This window comes from Diachasmimorpha longicaudata, chromosome 1 (genome assembly GCF_034640455.1).
Source record: "Diachasmimorpha longicaudata isolate KC_UGA_2023 chromosome 1, iyDiaLong2, whole genome shotgun sequence".
NCBI classification, from domain to species: Eukaryota; Metazoa; Arthropoda; class Insecta; order Hymenoptera; family Braconidae; genus Diachasmimorpha; species Diachasmimorpha longicaudata.
The window spans coordinates 12036649-12054832 of record NC_087225.1 but is presented as its reverse complement, the minus strand read 5'-3'; the positions used below and the strand labels follow the sequence as shown (position 1 = coordinate 12054832).

At 40.8% G+C, this 18184-nt stretch overlaps 2 protein-coding genes across 28 annotated transcripts in view; one reads left to right on the top strand and one right to left on the bottom strand.

Annotated features, from left to right (window-relative positions):
• The window catches only part of LOC135164397 (putative peptidyl-tRNA hydrolase PTRHD1), a 141087-nt gene that overhangs the window by 50096 nt on the left and 72807 nt on the right, over positions 1-18184 (bottom strand). Inside the window, exon 4 of one of the 3 annotated variants that reach the window (XM_064124693.1) lies at positions 11570-11665. The exons of 1 other annotated variant lie outside the window; for it this stretch is intronic. In XM_064124693.1, the coding sequence (XP_063980763.1) occupies positions 11628-11665 (38 nt within the window). In that variant the 3' untranslated portion in view covers positions 11570-11627. Of the gene's footprint in view, positions 1-11569; positions 11666-11748; positions 11766-18184 lie in introns of those variants that run through there. One more of the 3 variants, XM_064124707.1, reaches the window with a different exon arrangement.
• The window catches only part of LOC135164253 (collagen alpha chain CG42342-like), a 132538-nt gene that overhangs the window by 43325 nt on the left and 71029 nt on the right, over positions 1-18184 (top strand). The gene's annotated exons all lie outside the window — the stretch shown is intronic.

Below are 18184 nucleotides of genomic sequence, written 5' to 3'. Positions count from 1 at the left end.
ACGAGTTTCATCAGTGTTACTCGATATTTTCTTGCGAGGTATTTCAAATCGAATTCCAAAAAAAGAAAGCAGGAAAAATGAAGAGAATGAAATATTTCTAAATTGATGTAGGAACATGCGGCAAAGTAGCAGTCAAGTAGAAGCTTTGACGACAGGTCAAAGGGCGATCGTGAAATCATAAACAGGATCATTAAATTTTACCATTTTTTCCACCTTAATTATCGCATTACCGAGCGATTCTACGACAGAATGTCATAAAAGACTTTTTGTAGGCGATTTCATCAGCTGCAAAAATGATTTTATCGTGGGTTTCCAACAACCAATGTATTTCGTTTTTATAGAACAATCCTTTCTCGGCTGGGAACGTTTCATTTCTCCTGAGCAAAGCGTTGTTCATCGTTCATTATCTCGGTAATGATCAGTTTTACGACAAAATGTCATAAAATAGTATTTGTAAAAGAATTTATCTGCTACAAAATAGATTTTATGTTGCTTCATCCTAAAACCGATCGTTACTGAGATAATTTCATTCCTATAAACTTACTTTCCTTTAGTACAATTGGTTTAGTTAATTTTTCTCTCATTGTTTGGATACTGAAAACATTTATTATCAAAATTTCATCAGCCCTAAATGACATTCTCCAATGAATTTCCTACAACTGATTTTATCCGAAAGAATAAAAACCATTTCACTACATCACGTTACGAATGGAATTCCCCTGTGAAGCGAAAAGAATTACAAATTCCTCAGAAGCAATGCGATCTCCTTTCCCAGTGCAGACTGCCTCTGCATTTCCACCCCGAATTCTCCAAGTGACTGCAGTCGCGTGTAAATCCACCATTCGCCCTAGTATTTTATTTTTTATTTCTTCAAGATTTTTCTCACAACAAATTACACTGCCGTTAAGGAACGTCGATGAAAGTCGGTATGCAGAGGAAAGAAGAGCACGTCTTGTGAGAACTTTCCGCCAAAAATTTGTATTCCCATATTATCACAATTTTAACTCGTATATGTGAGACTAGGGAATGGGGATAAGGGCCCTCTGACGGGAAAGTGCCGGTGTGAGCAAAGTCGAATAATGGAAAGCTGGAATTCAGTTCAACAGCACCACTCGAAGGATCTTAATTAGCGATTGAGAGAGGGGGTGGGATAGAAATAGAGAGAGAATGATCGCATCGGGGGTGATTAACTTTACCCCTGGAGCACAGCCATCCCACCGCCTCCCCCTCCATCGTGAGGTAGAGGGGGTGTAGACAGGTAATTAATTAACCTCGGGTGGGCTCTGAGTGCGAAGAAAGCGTCTTCTTCCAATATAATAGTCCCTTCCTCCCCCACCACCCTCACCCGGAACCGAGCGAGATAAGTAAATTACAATTTGATGCTGCAGGACAAAAAACATGAACCGAACTAGACTAAAGAGTTGAAATACGTTAAATGAATTTTCCTGGGGCATTAGCCCCTTTCGTCCGTAACAAAAAAAACATGATTAATGCACCATTAAATAGCCGGGAGAATTTCCGTCTTCAAATACAAGACGAGTTTGTTTTTTCCGGCCATTAGTTGGTGAGATATTTGGAGAGGCCTTTTTATCAGTGAAAATGTTTTTCATTACATCTCGAGTGGTATCGAGTAAAGTGGGTACGTCGAGGATCATTTTACCGTTAAAAATCGATTCTCACAAGACAAATTCGCTAACAGTATCTGCGTGCAAAATATTGTCATTGTAAATGCCCAATATTTATTGGACATCTAGACGTGACAGGTGTGGAGTCTCTAAGAGATTTGGTCGTCCGAAAATTCGTCAGTGTATTGCACCAGGTACCTGCACCGGGGAAATAAAGTACATGTTCGAGCCGAGCTCTTTGAAGATATATCTCGATACACTCATCCCCTCTAAGGATTAAATTGAAACGCCGGTGATAAAAAAAAATTTTCACTTCCCCCGAATTCACGAAGAAGATAAGATTTCACCGCGGGCAAGTATAGAGCCCTCTCATGTGGGATCCAAGAAGAGCCTCGACGAGTTTCGCGTCAGCGGCTTCTTGAGTACTTCTACACCAGAGACGCATCAGAAGATCGTATTCGTTGAAAACGTCTTGAGGAGAAACGAAATAGCGAAGAGGTTGAGGACGTTGTAGTTGTGGGCGGAGGGATGAAAATGTGATGCGCTATTGCTACAAGAAAAGTGGGAGAGGTGGATCGGGGTAAAGTGGTAGGTGTGGAAGGAAGGAGAAAGTCACAGGAGTCAGTGTGTAGTCCACGTTTTGGCGTGAATCCAGACATCGTTGGAAGCTGACTGAAATGACTGCCACAAGGTTTACTGTTCAAGGGGGTTGGAGGGGTTGAAGAGAGAGAGAGAGCGAGAGAGAAAATACGTAGAAACTGGCAAGTGAGTTTCTCCCCAATGGCCTCTTACCCATAACGCCTACGTATACGTACACCCATCGTCTTCATCGCACGAATCCGGCGTCCCGCAGGGGGTGCGACGCCGATTATTCATGACTAGTCCGCAATGCTGAACGAATATCCGTGATAAATAGTCGTCGAGTGGTATAAGTTTGGGCTTGAGAGTATTTCCTGGGTGATTGAACCCAACTCCTTGGATAAAACGCGAAGATTTTGGCAGGGAATCCTACAGCGAACAAGGAAAAGAAGGAAAAGAAAAAAGGCCTCAATCCTGTGATAAAATCGATGGATAATTTTATCTCACCACTCTACCGATGAAGAACATTTGAGATAATTCCAGTGTTACCAAGAATTTTTACTATATCATATTTTTATTAAACGCTTAAACCTTCATCAAGATATTTGATCGTAAAGCGGTGAAAGATTGAAACTACCCCTTAGGAATGTTTATAGACAAGCTATTGGAATCCCAGAGCTGAAAGGGAGAAGGATACCCGAACCTCCAACCTTCCCCTGTGAATGTTTACCCAATTAACTGGGATGCTCGGTACCTCTGAAAACGACCATGGCTAGCCTCCCTCCCAGTCCCTGAGATGTACCATCTTTACTCACCTTCTCTATACCTATATAATACGAAAAGAGAAGGACCGTAACTGCTGCCGTTGCACGCACACACAGTTGGGTATAGTGGAGAAAGGGCAGAATTCGCGTTCGTTGGAATTATCCTCAGCCTCCGGGCGATCATATTTCATTAACTTAAAAGTACCAACGTAAATATTATCCTTTAACGTTGGAAGAGTAAAGCTCACCTTCTCGTTTAGTCAGATACGTATGGTGAGGCTGAAATCGCAAAAAAAAGAATGGGGGAAAGAGAGATGGGGCGGGGGTAGATGAATCGATAGGATAATGACTGAGCGAAAGCACGAAATCATTGATGCAACACCTGGACTTGAACTATCGTCGGCATTTCACGGGGAAATCAAGCTGATGCTCAACGAAAACTCTGTTTAACCTATAAATCACTTTGAAAACATGGCCATACACTCTGCAAGTTTGAAATTTTATGAAACCGAAGACACGAACTCTTTGCTGCTTTTTCTCGAGAACCCCCTCTGTCTTCACCCCCTGTCTCATCTCGTTTTCTCTGACTTGGCTTTCGCAAACTCCACTGAGTAGTTTACCGAGGTCTTGCGGGATTCCTACACCACTCGTTCACCAGAATTTCCCTCTCTCTTTCTCTCAAGTCACAGCAAACATGCCAATTGGTTGTTTTCTCATTTTATTTTATTTTACTTTTATTTCCTTTGAGAAAGTCCAGGGTTTGTACCGCCCACAAGCAATAAATGACTTACCGGCAAGCTATGCACCAAACCGTTAGTATTACATTCTACTTGAGGTCAGAAGCAGCTGAATTCGGTTCATTGGAAATTCACTGGTGAAAGGAGCGGACATTTATTGCGTTAATGATCAAGATGTCTTGGGGCATATGGTTGTGCTGGAGGTTTTAAGGGAAGAAAATCCACCGTTTTATAATCTTCGAGTTTAGGGGTTTGATAAGATGATAGTCCTTCGGAAGACGCGCCTATTGCCGAAGAAAATGTTAATAAAATTCTGGTATTTGATGGACAATGAGGGTGTAAATCGAGGGAACAGCAACCCTGTAGATAACTATTATTACTGTTGGTGTGAGCAAGTGTTTGGAGTTTTGGTAATTAATGGGGCATGAAAATCGCCAAATAAGGATAGTCAAAGCGTATTCACCACCGAGTTGGATGAAATTGTGAAATAACTGTGTCATCCACACACTGCAGATACTTAAATACCTCTATTAGTATATTCAAACATTGTCAATACCGGAATATAGACAACTATTGATGAAAAATTCAAACCCAAGAAGAAGCAAACACAAACGTAATGCGATAACTACAGCAAGCAGACACTCCCCACAAGGAAAACATTTCCTCTCCATTCAACAATATTCACTGACACTCACTGTAGGCTAATTCAGTCCCTGCCGAGTGCGTCCGATAATCCATACCAAACCACCCACAGACACTCGAGTGCACATCCAACCAGCCAATTTCCGACAGCTGAGATCATTCATAAAACGTCGACTCCAGACGTTTCAAGTGCTCTCTCAGTTAAACCATCGGTGTTTTCGACCATCTCCGACTCGTCTTCTCGTTGTACTCATACTACACGTCCTCCTTCACTCAATTTTTTTTTGCTATTACAAAAACATACCAGACTGGTCGTTTACGAGTTTTTTCGATTTTAAAAATGAAAAAATGAAAATGAAAAAACAACGACTGATTGACATGAGTATCAATAAAGGAAACCTCGAGGGTAACTATGCAAACGAGTTTCTCAAACTTGCGCTGAACGTGATGCAAATGTCATGTACATTATACAAACTGGGCAAACACGACGGACCACTGGTTAGTGAGAGAGCCCTAGGAATTCTTGACACGTGTGGGCGTGAGGAGTTTGCCCGGAGAGTTTTCGTCGTGGCCCGCACCATCAACTTGTTTTTTCCTTGTTTTTTTTCAGCCTTTGGGTTTGAAACACACTCGTTTACCTCGCGACTACAGCTCGTGCTGAATTGGAATGAGACAGATTGAATTAATTGGTCTGATCAATTTTCGGGGAATGGGTCACGTTTGGACGACTAACGACTGACGCTTCTTCAAAAAATTTTGATCATTTCCTGAGATCTTGACGAAGTTCAAGGGTATCAGTGATGTAATATGAATGATAGCTGAATGATGGCACAATGTGGAGGTCTGAATAACTCAGCGGGGAATTTTTAAAAGTCAACTTAAAACCATAAATCAAAATGCAAATGATTTTTCTTTACAACGTATTCCATTCAAATCATTTTTACAGAAATTTGTTGGATCGCATGTTCCAATTTTCTCATTATTTGTTTGAAGAAAAATAAAGCTGCAGAATTGTCTAATAAAATCTGTCAAACCCCAATAGAATTCTCTGAAAAAGCTGAATAAAAATGCTAGACGATTTTTTATCCAACTCGTAAAACAAAACTTTGTTGCTAATTAAAAAAAAATTATTTTTCTTTTATTGGATGTCTGAATTCTCCACCGGCGTATTATTTAAATGGAGAAATAAATTTCATCATTTCACTGCAGTGTCGAGATCTTTACTAGTGGAGATAAAATTTCGTTGCGGATGATCCAATGAGAGAGGACAATGAAATTTTTAGCAGGAATTCTCCATAATTTGAATTACAGCCCCATTTCCTTAATTCATCGGGGTTGGGGAAGGGGTGGGGGAGGCACTAAATCCATAACTTCTGGATCCAACGAATCCCTTATCCCTCAATGAAACCTAAATGAGTGATATTAAAAAACCGAGTTCGCATTTCCTGTGGGAAGATAAATGCATTTTAGATGCTATCGTATTTCCTCCCCTGGCCACGTAATTGGTCAATTTCTGACCAGTCATAAAGTTTTTTTCGTATATTTTTAACACGAGTAAATAGAATTTTTTTTTTTCCTTTTCGTGCCGATGGGGAGAAAAATAAAACACTGCGAAAACCGGTAAGATTCCCATCCGGGCTGACATTCCTGAATGAAATTTTTATTTTTAGCAATTTACCATCCAATTAACGACCATGTGTCAATGAATTTTATGGTTACGACAAATACTTTTTTAGTCTTTTAAACCAACAAGTCTCGTCCAAAGAGCCATGTCGCACGGACATGTGTTAAAGGAGTGCCATTAAAGTAAGAACAGCAACTGGAATGTAACAACTGCTTGGGGACAATCAAATGCCAGTGAAACAAAGTGTAATAGTTTTTTCTGTAGGAACAATTAATAGCTGAAAATTACCGTGAAATGTCGGGTTAAATTGTCTTACAGAGAAGTATTTGAGATTTAGAAAAACAAATTATAATCAACGATCCAATCATTCCATGAATTCAGACCAGCTATGTTAATTATCAAATCATTTTTACACATAAATAAAAGACAAAAAGTCCATAGAATTTTGTCGAATTTTTTGCTACAATGTACAACAAACATAACGAGCCGACGATTTAAATTTGAATCAATACAGATGGACACAGTATAGCAATGTCTATATTCATGGAAAAATAGCGAATTTTTATTTTCCCTGTGGACTCAGCGGATATGCGAAAATTAATCCGAAGTTCCCAAATTCCTTTACTTTTTTTCCTCTGAACCTGAATAGAATTGAGTTTATTTTCTCAGTAGAATTGATGGCCTCGGTGAGCCATCAAGACCGAGGTAAAATGTCAGAGTGCGACAATTGAATGGACACGAAGGCCCCCGGGTTGCCATAAAATCCCAGGGGTTTAATTAACCCCACGACAAGATCCAATGAAAACGAATTACTCCTTGGAGATTGCCAAGGAAGAGGTGCTACAGAATATATGTGTCGACACTCACTCATATGCCAGCGAATTGAATAGAGCGTCGGGACGCGCGGGAACGAGTTGCCACAATTGCGCTCCAGTTTCATCAGCATTCGTTTCTCCAGACGTGTCCTATTCCACTCAATGCACCACCCTCATTTTCGGTATTATATTGCTTGAGTGTGGGAGATGAATTCTCGGCACATTATAAATGTATATTTGGTTTCGAGGGAAATCATTTTGAATGCTTTGGGAAATTGAGAGATTTCAGGGGATATCTTAAAAATTCTCATAGAACAATTTATCAAACGGACCAAACCTATGTCCAAACTAACAATTTCGAGAGATATTGTTAATTTAATAGCAACAATTTCTAAACCTAGTTATAAAGTAAGAATGATTCCCCACTTGTTGTCAATACTGCGGTGTAATTTTATACAGAAACCTCTCAGAAATGACATCAACCTTTCTCAGAGTCATCGGCCCACCGTAGGCACTTAAACACCCAAAAATACCAACACATAAAATCCTAAGACTCCCGAAAATCCCCATAGAATACCTAAAAATACCCCGCGAAGATGAAATCAACGAGTCACTTCCGGTATATTCTCCGTTCAAACATCCACAACGCAGTCATCAATTAAGCGATCTCAACGGTAATTAACCCCCATGACGAAACCGAATCTAACACGACATCGCCCTTTCTCCGGCCCCCGGAATCTCAAGAATTCATTGTAATGGATAATTCACAATTTCCGTTTGTATTAATCTCGCCGAATCCTAGGAAACACGATAAGCAATTTATTTCTCTCTGATCAAACATCAAGTGCTTTACACGCGATTCCAGTGGCTCGTAAAGATGCCAACTTTACGCTTCATCCTTATATAACCTCCTGTGTTGGAAGGTTAGTACCAACCGATAAGAGCGAGGTGTAGTCCTCGGTGAGGCTCGTGAAAATGTTATCGGCGTGACCCCCAGCTTGAAAACGTGATGGGATTTTGTAAACCACTCGACGACTATTCGCGCTTTTGCGATCACAATCTCAGCTGTACAAGATTTTTTTTTATCAGTTTTGCATCTCTGGGAGGTTTATCCTGTATTCTTCAGCTAGATTTTCGCTATGACAGGAGAATTATGAATTTTGCGCATTAACACTTACTAATAATTCGGTGGATAAGGGAGGATAAGAAGATGGAAGAGCTATTGTACTTTATTGTACTGTCGTGAGATCGAATGTCTTTCAACTTGTTTTGAGGAACATCTACGATCGCGGTTACGGAGACAACAAAATTTTATTTAAAATTTTCTCAACAATAAGTAAATGTTTCTTTAAATAATAAATCACCTTTCACAACTAAAAAGTTATCCATCTCCTACCAAGCAGTTATTATGACTTTAAGATGCTAATCAAGTTGGAAAAAATTAAACAAATTATTAGAAATTGTGCTCGCGTCATTTGACTCTAAATACATTTTTCGTTTAGAATTAAATTCCAACTTTCTCTGAATTTTTTCCTCGACCTGCGATTCTTCAATCACAAAGTGGCCTGAAAATGTACTCACACCATATAATGTTCTATTCAATAACTCTTCGAGTAACTCCTCTCTCATCACTCCATATTTCGTATCGTCAGTGGTTTATCCTCCAGAAAAAATCACTCAGCGGCATTAATTTTTACAACGTCATAAATACCCGACGAATTTAATCAACGAACGCAGTGATGATATCGTAGACACTCGTGATGTCTGACGATATATCACACATCCTCGTCGCCATAAAGCCCACATTTCTATGGTTCAATCCCGTGGTGTTTAAAATAAATCAATGTGTCACCTATTTAATCGGCATACGACGCTGGTACACCGCATGCGCGTCAAACAAATCTCACGGTGAGTGTACAATGATGGGGTTGGAGGAGGGGGAGGGAGGGGGCTCCATGTCGTTTATCAAGCCACCTACGTATACGCGTTATCTGTGATTCTCGATTTCCCATTGGCCCCTTCCCTAATACTGTATATCACCCACCAAACTGGCTGGTCGTTGGATTCCCAGTCCCTCGTTGGAGATTCAAAATTACCGGGGAAATAGCATCCTCTGGTTTTTCCTGAATTACATCGTAAAAAGCTTATTAACTTGACACACTAAACAACAAGTAGAACATTCCTATAGACATAACAAAGTTAATATTTTCTTTCTGTTGATAAATTAGCAATCTACTTTCGAGTGTAATTTCGAGAGTAATTTTTATGATGAGTTCTTTAAAATTTAATTAACATATTGTCCCAACGTCGGACAACATTCATATAATTGTTTGGTAAAGAAATCGAAATAAAGTAGTCAGTTGACGGAATTCATTAATAATAATTGGCACCTTTCCGTGAATATTGATTTCATAATAAATTTTCTGAATAAGACCTGATGTAGTTAATCTCACAAACAGGCGGTGTCAAAATGTCGTTAGAGAAAATACGGTATCTCCCAATTGGATTCATTTAAACAATAATTTATTCAGTCGACATCGTCGAACCCATTATGATTCCGGTCCTCTCACTCAATTCAGAACTTCACTAAATTGGAGGAAAACACATAAATCATAAAAACGTTTTATGATTTCATGTCCGAGTGGTGTTAACGTCTGATGGTAGCTTCGTTGTTATAAATGACTGGCCACTGAATAATCTATGAACATCTTAAATGAAGCCAATAAACATGTCTCATTTTGGGATTTCTATTTCAAGACATTATCACATTGTCTTATATATTATTCCAGTGTATTTCGTGCTCCTAAAATTAGCAGACAAAATATATTTGATTGGGAAAAATATCAAATTAAAATACGAAAAAAACTGAAATCTCCCCATTCTCCCTCATCATCCCATGACCCTATCAAACCAATGGAATCCATATTTCTCTCTAGGCGTCAAAATCCCCCTTCCCCCCCCCCTCAGAATTCCGTTACTCCCTCCGTTCACCCCACACTATTCTCAAAACCTCGAGGAAAACATGAGCCCCAGATATTTGCCATCAGATTATATTCAATCCCGTCTTCTTCCACTCGCAATGTCAAACGAATCTCTCCCCCTCGCCACCCCCTTTACCCCTCGCCCCACCAATTCAAAAGAGAGCGCACGAGACATCAAGCGATGATTCCCCGGCAATCCCGGCAAATTGAATCCACGTCTCATCGTCGTCCGGTTCACGTAGGCAGGCTGTACACACACACACGCACATCACCTCTCCCCCTCCCCCCCCTTACTCCAACCACTCCGTGTACCTTTAACATTACACGGTTGCCCGCTTCCTCATCTACATGCAAATTCGTGATTGAATGAGGCGCGCGGTGCATTACTGATCCTCGGAGTTTAACCGCCGCAAGTCAAGACTCGAATACGTATACCATTTTCCTGGTCACTTTGCTCTCGTTTTACAGAATACTATCCGCATATATTTTTTTTCATTCTGAGCTTAATGCGAATTAAAGTGGGGTGAATGAAGTCCAGTTGGGTTGATAAATGTAACGAGCAGAAATACATTCCCGAAGTAAAATTAAAAGTAAAAATTCACGTTATGTTTACACTTCTGGAATTCCAATTTCATCTATAATCCGCTCCTCGGTATCTACTGTAAAAGAGATCCTATTTATGTGAATGTGGGTCGGACCTATCTCACCCCCGGAAATCGACTCCGCTTACTCCAGTTATCCATGGAGCAAGGTGCCAAGGTTGGCGTCAAGGGGCCACCGTCAAAGGAGGACTAACAAAGTTCTTCCAACGGCGGACCAAGGGGACGACACAGATGGCGATAGCTGGAGATACGAAGCCGGAAAGTTTTTAAAGCCGACCGAGTGACTCACATCAAAGCAAACCGCTTCCTCACCCGCATTAAATACGAGAGATCTTGGGAGGGGTTGAGGTTGAGCATTGGGAGTTGAACAGCCTCTGGACGGAAAATATGATGCTCTAATTGGAATTGAAAGTCTGATCGAGCTGATACGTATGAAAAAATTTAACGGAGGAATATGCGCGGAGTACTTCGCATAAAAAGAAATTCTACAGCTTTGAAAAAATAAATTCTGCTCGAATTGAACTTTTTTGGCCAGTTATTCGAGTTCAGGCCCTTAGGGATGTTTTATAAAGCTAAATTAATGGATTTTTGTTCCACTAAGTTTCCAATCATTTAACTAATTCCTAACATAGCTGGCAAAACTAGCAGGAAAAATATGCAATCAAGAACGCGAGATGTTCTCTACAACTAGACATTGAAAAATTCTTGAAAAGATTCTCATAATCTCATCCCTTAAATTCCTGAAATTCTGAAAGCCCACAAGCCTCCCGCGGTAAACCATCAACCCATTAATCCCATTCACCCATCAAACGATATGTTTTACACGCACCCATCTCCACATAGCCCTCATGCCCCACCAATCACCGCAAGTCCACTTGAATCCATCCGCTTCAGCTGCACAAGTGCCCCGCAATCCCTCCCCCTCTCGCCCCTAAAGCTATTGCCAATGCATAACGAGGCCTCTGTCCGACCAAGTCTTCTTCGGCTTCGCGCGTTCGCCGCGAGTACATGTGATCCCCAGCGCATTCTACGTAGGCGTGCGAGATTCGTTATGGTCAGTCTCACGCAGCTGCTAGTTGACTAAATTACAGACTTTCTCATATCATTTTAACCACGAGAGGGAGAATTTTACTCCAATCGTAATTTCTACGCACTACATTAATTTGACATTTCTGATTTTACTCACCGCCGATGCTCGTAAAATTAACCCGTTTTCCCTCAATTTTCTGTTACAGGTAAGTTACCACCACCTCACAATTCATGGACATGCGTGGAGACAAATGGGATGTACTCCATCTGGAAAAAAAAAGTATCATCTTACGTATCATAACGTGGGATTTTGTGTCGGCGATACTCAACTCATCAAGTGTCACCCGAGTATCTCCCATTCGTGTTTCTGAAAAAAAACACCACCAAAATCCATGAACAACCTCAAAATTTCTCGGGGATGCAATTTCATCCGCCCAGTGAGAGTGAATAAAACAGAATTAACCCCGTAATGAACGAAAAAAAAAAATCTAGAGTTACGAGTATGAGAGAATGCAGGGGGTGTGGGTAGACAGGCAGAACGTAATATCGTCCCACGTAATATACAATTAACTCAACCGGCCGTTAAATAAACATTCGAAATGCCCTTGGTTTGTTTCTCGGATGTATCTCGGTGGTCCAACAGTCCATACTCTCCCACTCACTCCCCCAACCGTTTTTCCCGGTATACCTTTTGGGGATAATTGCTCTATTACCTTCATTACGTCTTTGAAGTCGAGAAACTTGGGTATAAGGAATGCCTCATCCCCCCGCGTACCGCGAACACCAACAGGTAATGGTAATGGTGTAGCATAATCCCCCAGTAAAAAGTCTAATTATTCAAATTATTTCCAATAATGATGGCACAGGCTAAAGAATACGCACAAACGATTTCACCGTCTCCAAGGGCAATAGTCCACCTTCTTTTTACTCTCCTTCTTCTTCTCCGTTGAACACCCTTAATTGCTTTTCGCGGATTCTACATAGGCTATCGATCTCCCTCTAGCGGTAGCGTCCCATAAATATTCCAGGCGGGAGTGGTGGTGGAGGATGAGGAGAGGGGGGAGGGGGAAAGGGACGCCGTGAGCGGTAGGCCCCTTGCCAAAGGCAGCACACCAAACCCGCTCTTCTTCCTTTGGTACATGCGCCTTGACATTAATTACCCACACCATCTACACACACCCGTTTGCTTTTATACACACCCATGTCTGCTTTCTCCTCTTATCGGAAGAAATGCCTTCTTGGTGGTTGGGCACCACCAGGGCGATACCTCCTCTCTCACACAAAAACCGACACAAGTTAACACAACCCCTTTCCTCCCCTTGCCTCCTGCGAGCGGTATAAAATCTTAATTGAATATCTTGTACGGGGTGACATTAAATGCTCGGTTTACGGGGAATAAATAAAACCTCGTGGAGAGAGAGGGTAAGAGGGCGGGGGAGAAAAAACATCTCTAGGGAGATGAGAAACGAGAAAAAAGAATGATGAATGGTATGTTTTCTTGAAATGCATACAGTAGTTGTTCTTTGCGGAAGAGACGGTGTAAGCGTTCGTTGTCTAGGCATCTACGGTTTTCCTTAACCATTGTATCTTGGAAAAAGTATTGTCGACCATTATCTTCTTCATGCGACGGCGTTTACGCTTTTTCCTTCTACATGGGGTTGTAATAATATTGTGCGTGTGAAGAATGGGACATGGTGTGGTCGCCCGCCTCTGTTTGTTTCTATTCGAATGGGGAGAGTGCATTTGAAATGCACCCGAAATAGTGCATTATGGCGCTGAAGTAGGGGTGTGTCGGGGAATAGTGTTTGGGTGGAATATGTGGAGGGATAATGGTGAATTTTTTCGGGTGAAAATTCTAGGGTTTTTTTTTTATCTGCTGGCAATCATTATCTGTAAGAAATAGAAATCCCTTGCTGGATACTAAAAATTCCGCTGACGGACGTACAACCGGAAGTCAAGCCTTGGGATTGTCGACAGGGCATCCTTCCTCTGGCCTTCCGGAACGATGAGAGACGGAAGAGTGTTGGTTGTCGTCGACGATGGCAGTAGCAAGCATACTCAATGCTTTTCCCTCTTCTATCCCTTCTGCCACCCCTTCTGGAAACTTCTTATCCGGACCATTGTCCTCAGAAGCATTCTACCAGCCCCGGGGAACAATGACGGAGGAGTTCGACGAAGCTTCACAAGCACCACTGTATGCGATCTGATATCTATATCGCGAAAGAGTGAGAGAGCCATTGCGTATATTCCAAAACCCCTCGGCTTTCCTGCGGGGATGGGCTCGTGTCGATGTTTTGTTTGAGGAAAACTATATGGGCACTTTGGTAATCGATCCTCAGTACTATACGAGGGGTCAGAGTAACGTGAGCAAAATTGAGGCCATAAATGTCGATGATATTGGTATGAAAACTTAACAGTGGATGGCAAATTCGGGGAATTCTGCGGCCAGTGGATTCTTTGGTGGGAAAATATTGGAGTTAAATTACAAACTTTGTGAGAGTTCGACGGCTTTCAGGAAAGTTTTGGTTTTCGTTGGTAAAAAGATGTGATACTTTGGAATTGTTAGACATTGTTAAGATATTAATTGATAGTCTGATGAGTATTCAGAATATTTTTTGAAGAAGTGTGGTTGGGGTAGTTGTGATAAATTCCCAGGGGCGGGGCACGTGAATTCAATTGTTCCAATTGACGTTTTTAATTGTTGTGTTATATTAATGCATTAAGACTGAAAAAGCAAAGATGGAATTTTTAATCTCCGTAGCCAGGTAGAATGCAGTTCATTATCCCCCGAGGTATAAAGATCCCTTTAGGGCGAACAGAAATTTTTAATCTATTCCCTTATCAAAATATTTCAGCGTAATTCTGTGAAAAATTTCATGAGACCGAGTTTTATACCCTTCATTAATTTTTCAACTCATATTCACTAAATTTCATTCTCCATTGTTAATTTATTTGTTGTACTTTAGTCCTTTGGTTCTGCATCATATTATTCGGTTGTTACATTGACTTTTGTTCTATTCATAAATTGTGTATTTAATTTTGAGTATGTGCGATTTATTTACACATATATTTATTCATTCAGTCATTGTAATTCTATACCATGACTTCTCCTTTTCTTATCTCATGACTATTACAGCGGCACACTCTGTGCAATTGATCCAGTTATCTTACAAGGTCCCAACAGTCAGTCAATCATCCCAAGTCTAACATATACCAACGCTATCACAATCATCGCTCTTCCCATGTCAGAAGAACGTTAGTACACGAATAGAAAGAACTCATTAATTCCGACCTATTTGGCTTATTGATATGATACGATCCTAGGATAAGAAGCCATAATTTGCTTTCTCCATGTGTAGGAGGTGGATGATCACTATGACTGCTATATTCCTCCCACAGAGCTTATATAAAACGGTAGGATAATTTTTACCCAACTTTTATCCGAGAACAATTCAAATAGTCTAATTTCGTTGAATCTCTAAATGCTAATTAGACAGAAAAATACAATGGAGGATAGAGAGGATTCGAGAATCTCCTTGGGATTTTCAACTTCTGGAAATGAAAACTATGTTTAAGGGAGACTTAAGCGTAATCTGGGTATTCTACAGCGCGACTGAGTTTCAAATCTGCCGAGATAAACTCACAAAGGTCAATGAAAGTTGGAACGTTTATTCTACCGTTTAACCCATCTTATCGTTTTTTAAACGGGAAGTATCAGTAATAAACTAAGATTAGGATGATGAGCCGCTGAGGTATAATCGAATAAAAAATGCATCACGAACTCCTGCACTTGCCGTTGAAAATTTTCGATAAAAGAAATTGGAAATCACATCGAATTGAACCGAATTTCTATCGTGAATGGTACGCACAGATGATGATCGAATTTCGTAGTAAAATATCTCCCTTCATTTTGATACCCTAATAGTGGAATTCAATTCTTAATTCCAGCGAGAATCGTAGCTGTTGGGCAATCGCACTATTTTATCGATCGAATACCGTAATATTTAATCATACCGAACAATCAACAAACCGCATGCAATCAAATTTCACAGCATGCACTCCGCCCAACTAAATATTGTCTCCAGAATCCCCTCTTCATATATCAGCCACTCCACATGGCACGTACGTCCTATTATCCGCAGTATCAAATGATGATAGTACAAATTAGTATCTCCGGAATAACATGTCACGTGTATTTCGCCGTTAGGTTCACGCGCAAATGTTGAAATACTGTTTATAAAGTTTACAGTAAAATTCTACCCTAATCCATCAGCGAATAGCGCCCTCATAACTGGATCAAAAATTTGCCCTTCCCAGAGATTCGAATCATTCATTCATTTTGTGATCATCACGTCATTAGATCACTTCATATTAAAATATTTTGAATTCATTAAATATCTCGTAAATCTGTCTCCTTTTCTCCTTCTATTTCTTGTCACATTTTAGAATGACGCCATCATCCATTCCTTACTTCACTCACTAAAATTTTTATTGGCGAATCGCACTATTTTATCGTTCCAACGTCATTATACTCCATCACAATAAACAATCAACAAACCATGCAATCAAATCCCACATCATGTATCTCATCAACCGAAAATTGTCCCCAGAATCTCCTCTTCATATATCAGCCACTCCACATCGCCCCTACACCCTATTACTCGGTTATGCTGTATCAAATGGTAACAGTGCAAGCCAGTATCTCTGGAATAATATAATCCACGTGTATTTGCCCGTCAGGTTAATGCCGAAAAGCGATGGGACAAATCCGATTTGTCGTATATAACTCTCACCGTGTGTCCTGTCGTTGTATGCCGATCTACCCTGCGAAAGCGCATCATAGTAATTAGGTTTACCCATTATGCCTCAGGGATTACACTCTCTGTTCGTCATCGATACGCCCTATCCTCCCTCGTCAGAGCCCCTATACCTCCCGAATATCCCTCTCACCGCTTTTGCAATTCCGCCCTTGATTTTCGCTTTATGTTTCATAACATTTTAGGAAATAATTGTGGACAGAACTTGTAGAGAATTTTCTGTTGGAGTTGGACAAGGACTTTGTTTTTTCAATTATTCATTGGTAATTGCACTGGACAATATCTCAATTAACCGAGTGCCACTGAAAGTGTTGAACACAGTTAAAAAATGTGGTTGATATACACAAATCTCACGACAGGTTCATTGTCAAATCTTGCTCGACAAATTCGTGGTGAGTCGATCGCGAGATTGGCTCTCTACCCGGGGTCATCAGCATCACGTAGCAGCAGGAATCTACAGCAAATGTGGCTGTATCGTACATCACTGTCCCTTTTTCCCTCCAATGTTTCGTATGTCGCATAGTAGACAAAAAAGTCACCAAACCTATGCTCGTAACGGCCAACAGAGTGTTGCAACGTGAACGAAGAAAAAGCTGGCAATTTTACTGGTACTCCTCCTCTCCAAGGCTTGCTCCCTTGGCCCCAGGGGTAAATATATGGGGCCATGTTTTTTTTCATTACACGAGACTCCACGGACAAAGTGCTGTAGTTACAAAGGACCTTTGGAATTTTTCGTGGGAAAGTATGTTTTTTGATAAAATTGTGAGGAATAGTATCATTTATTTTATATTTATTTCTGCCAGGGGTGGACTATATTGTGCTTTTACAATTTCAAAATGAATGGACGAGCGGCGGGTTTCGTCCCTGATAAGCGATAGTTACGATGTTATGCAGTACTGTGTTTTCTGACATTGGATTGATCGAGCTATTTTTTCAATGGGTCCAAATTTATTGCTGGAGGATTATTTTGAATTTGTTTCAAGTAAAATAAATATTCGTTCACTAAACACGCAATTATTGGAAAGTCCATTGACAAACTGTATAAAACCGTTCAATATCCTTCAATCGACTGCAATGTGAATCATCATTATTTACCCGACTCGCATCTCGCGTCCGGTAATTGCCCCCAAAAATATTCGTCGGCAATAAACCCTCCCATGGTCAACTCCCCCGCAGGAAAATTTCATAAAAATCTGATGAAATATAATAGAGCAGTATTTCACTCCCCAACCAAATGTTTACCAGATTCACTCATCAGGACGTGTACATAAAGTGTTGGAGTGGCCTCGGTGAATCATCCGAGGCCAGTGTTTTGCCTCCCATGCCTCCAGCAATGTCCAAAGTCGTATATTTGCTGAATCGGGATCTACGCTCGGCAGATCTCGTTCGAATCCCCACACTCCCCCACCTGCATCCGGAATTCCTCTCCCAAAACTCCTCTGTATCAGCCTCGATTATTAATTATGTACTGACACACGAGAATGCACAGGAAACGCAATGCAAAATTTTGGGCTCTCGGTGCACGTGTAAAGGCATTACGAGACCGGGTATGATTTGTTGCGGCTAATTTCGGCGCATTTTGATCAAGCCCATTTGACACTGGACTGCTGGAGCATTTGTCATTCTCATTGTCGTAACTGATGAATTGCACCGGACAGTTTGTATTGCTCTGTTTGTTATCTTAGTTATGTGTCCTGGGGGTGATCATTGTTATCGGGTGTAGTTTACCCTCATCAAAATTCCCTCTGTTGAATATCGCTACTGCCAACCCATCGATCCTTTTGTTTTCGGGGAAATTTCATCTTCGTCGATTATTTCGTGGGCATGAGCGGAGTGAATTGAACGAGCTCGTAACCATCAATACCAATATCATATGCGTCAGCAGTTTTTCGAGTGCAGCTGGAGGAGATGACGCGAAAAAACTAATAGTTGTCAGTATTCATGGCCTTTTGCAGGAAAAACTGCTGTT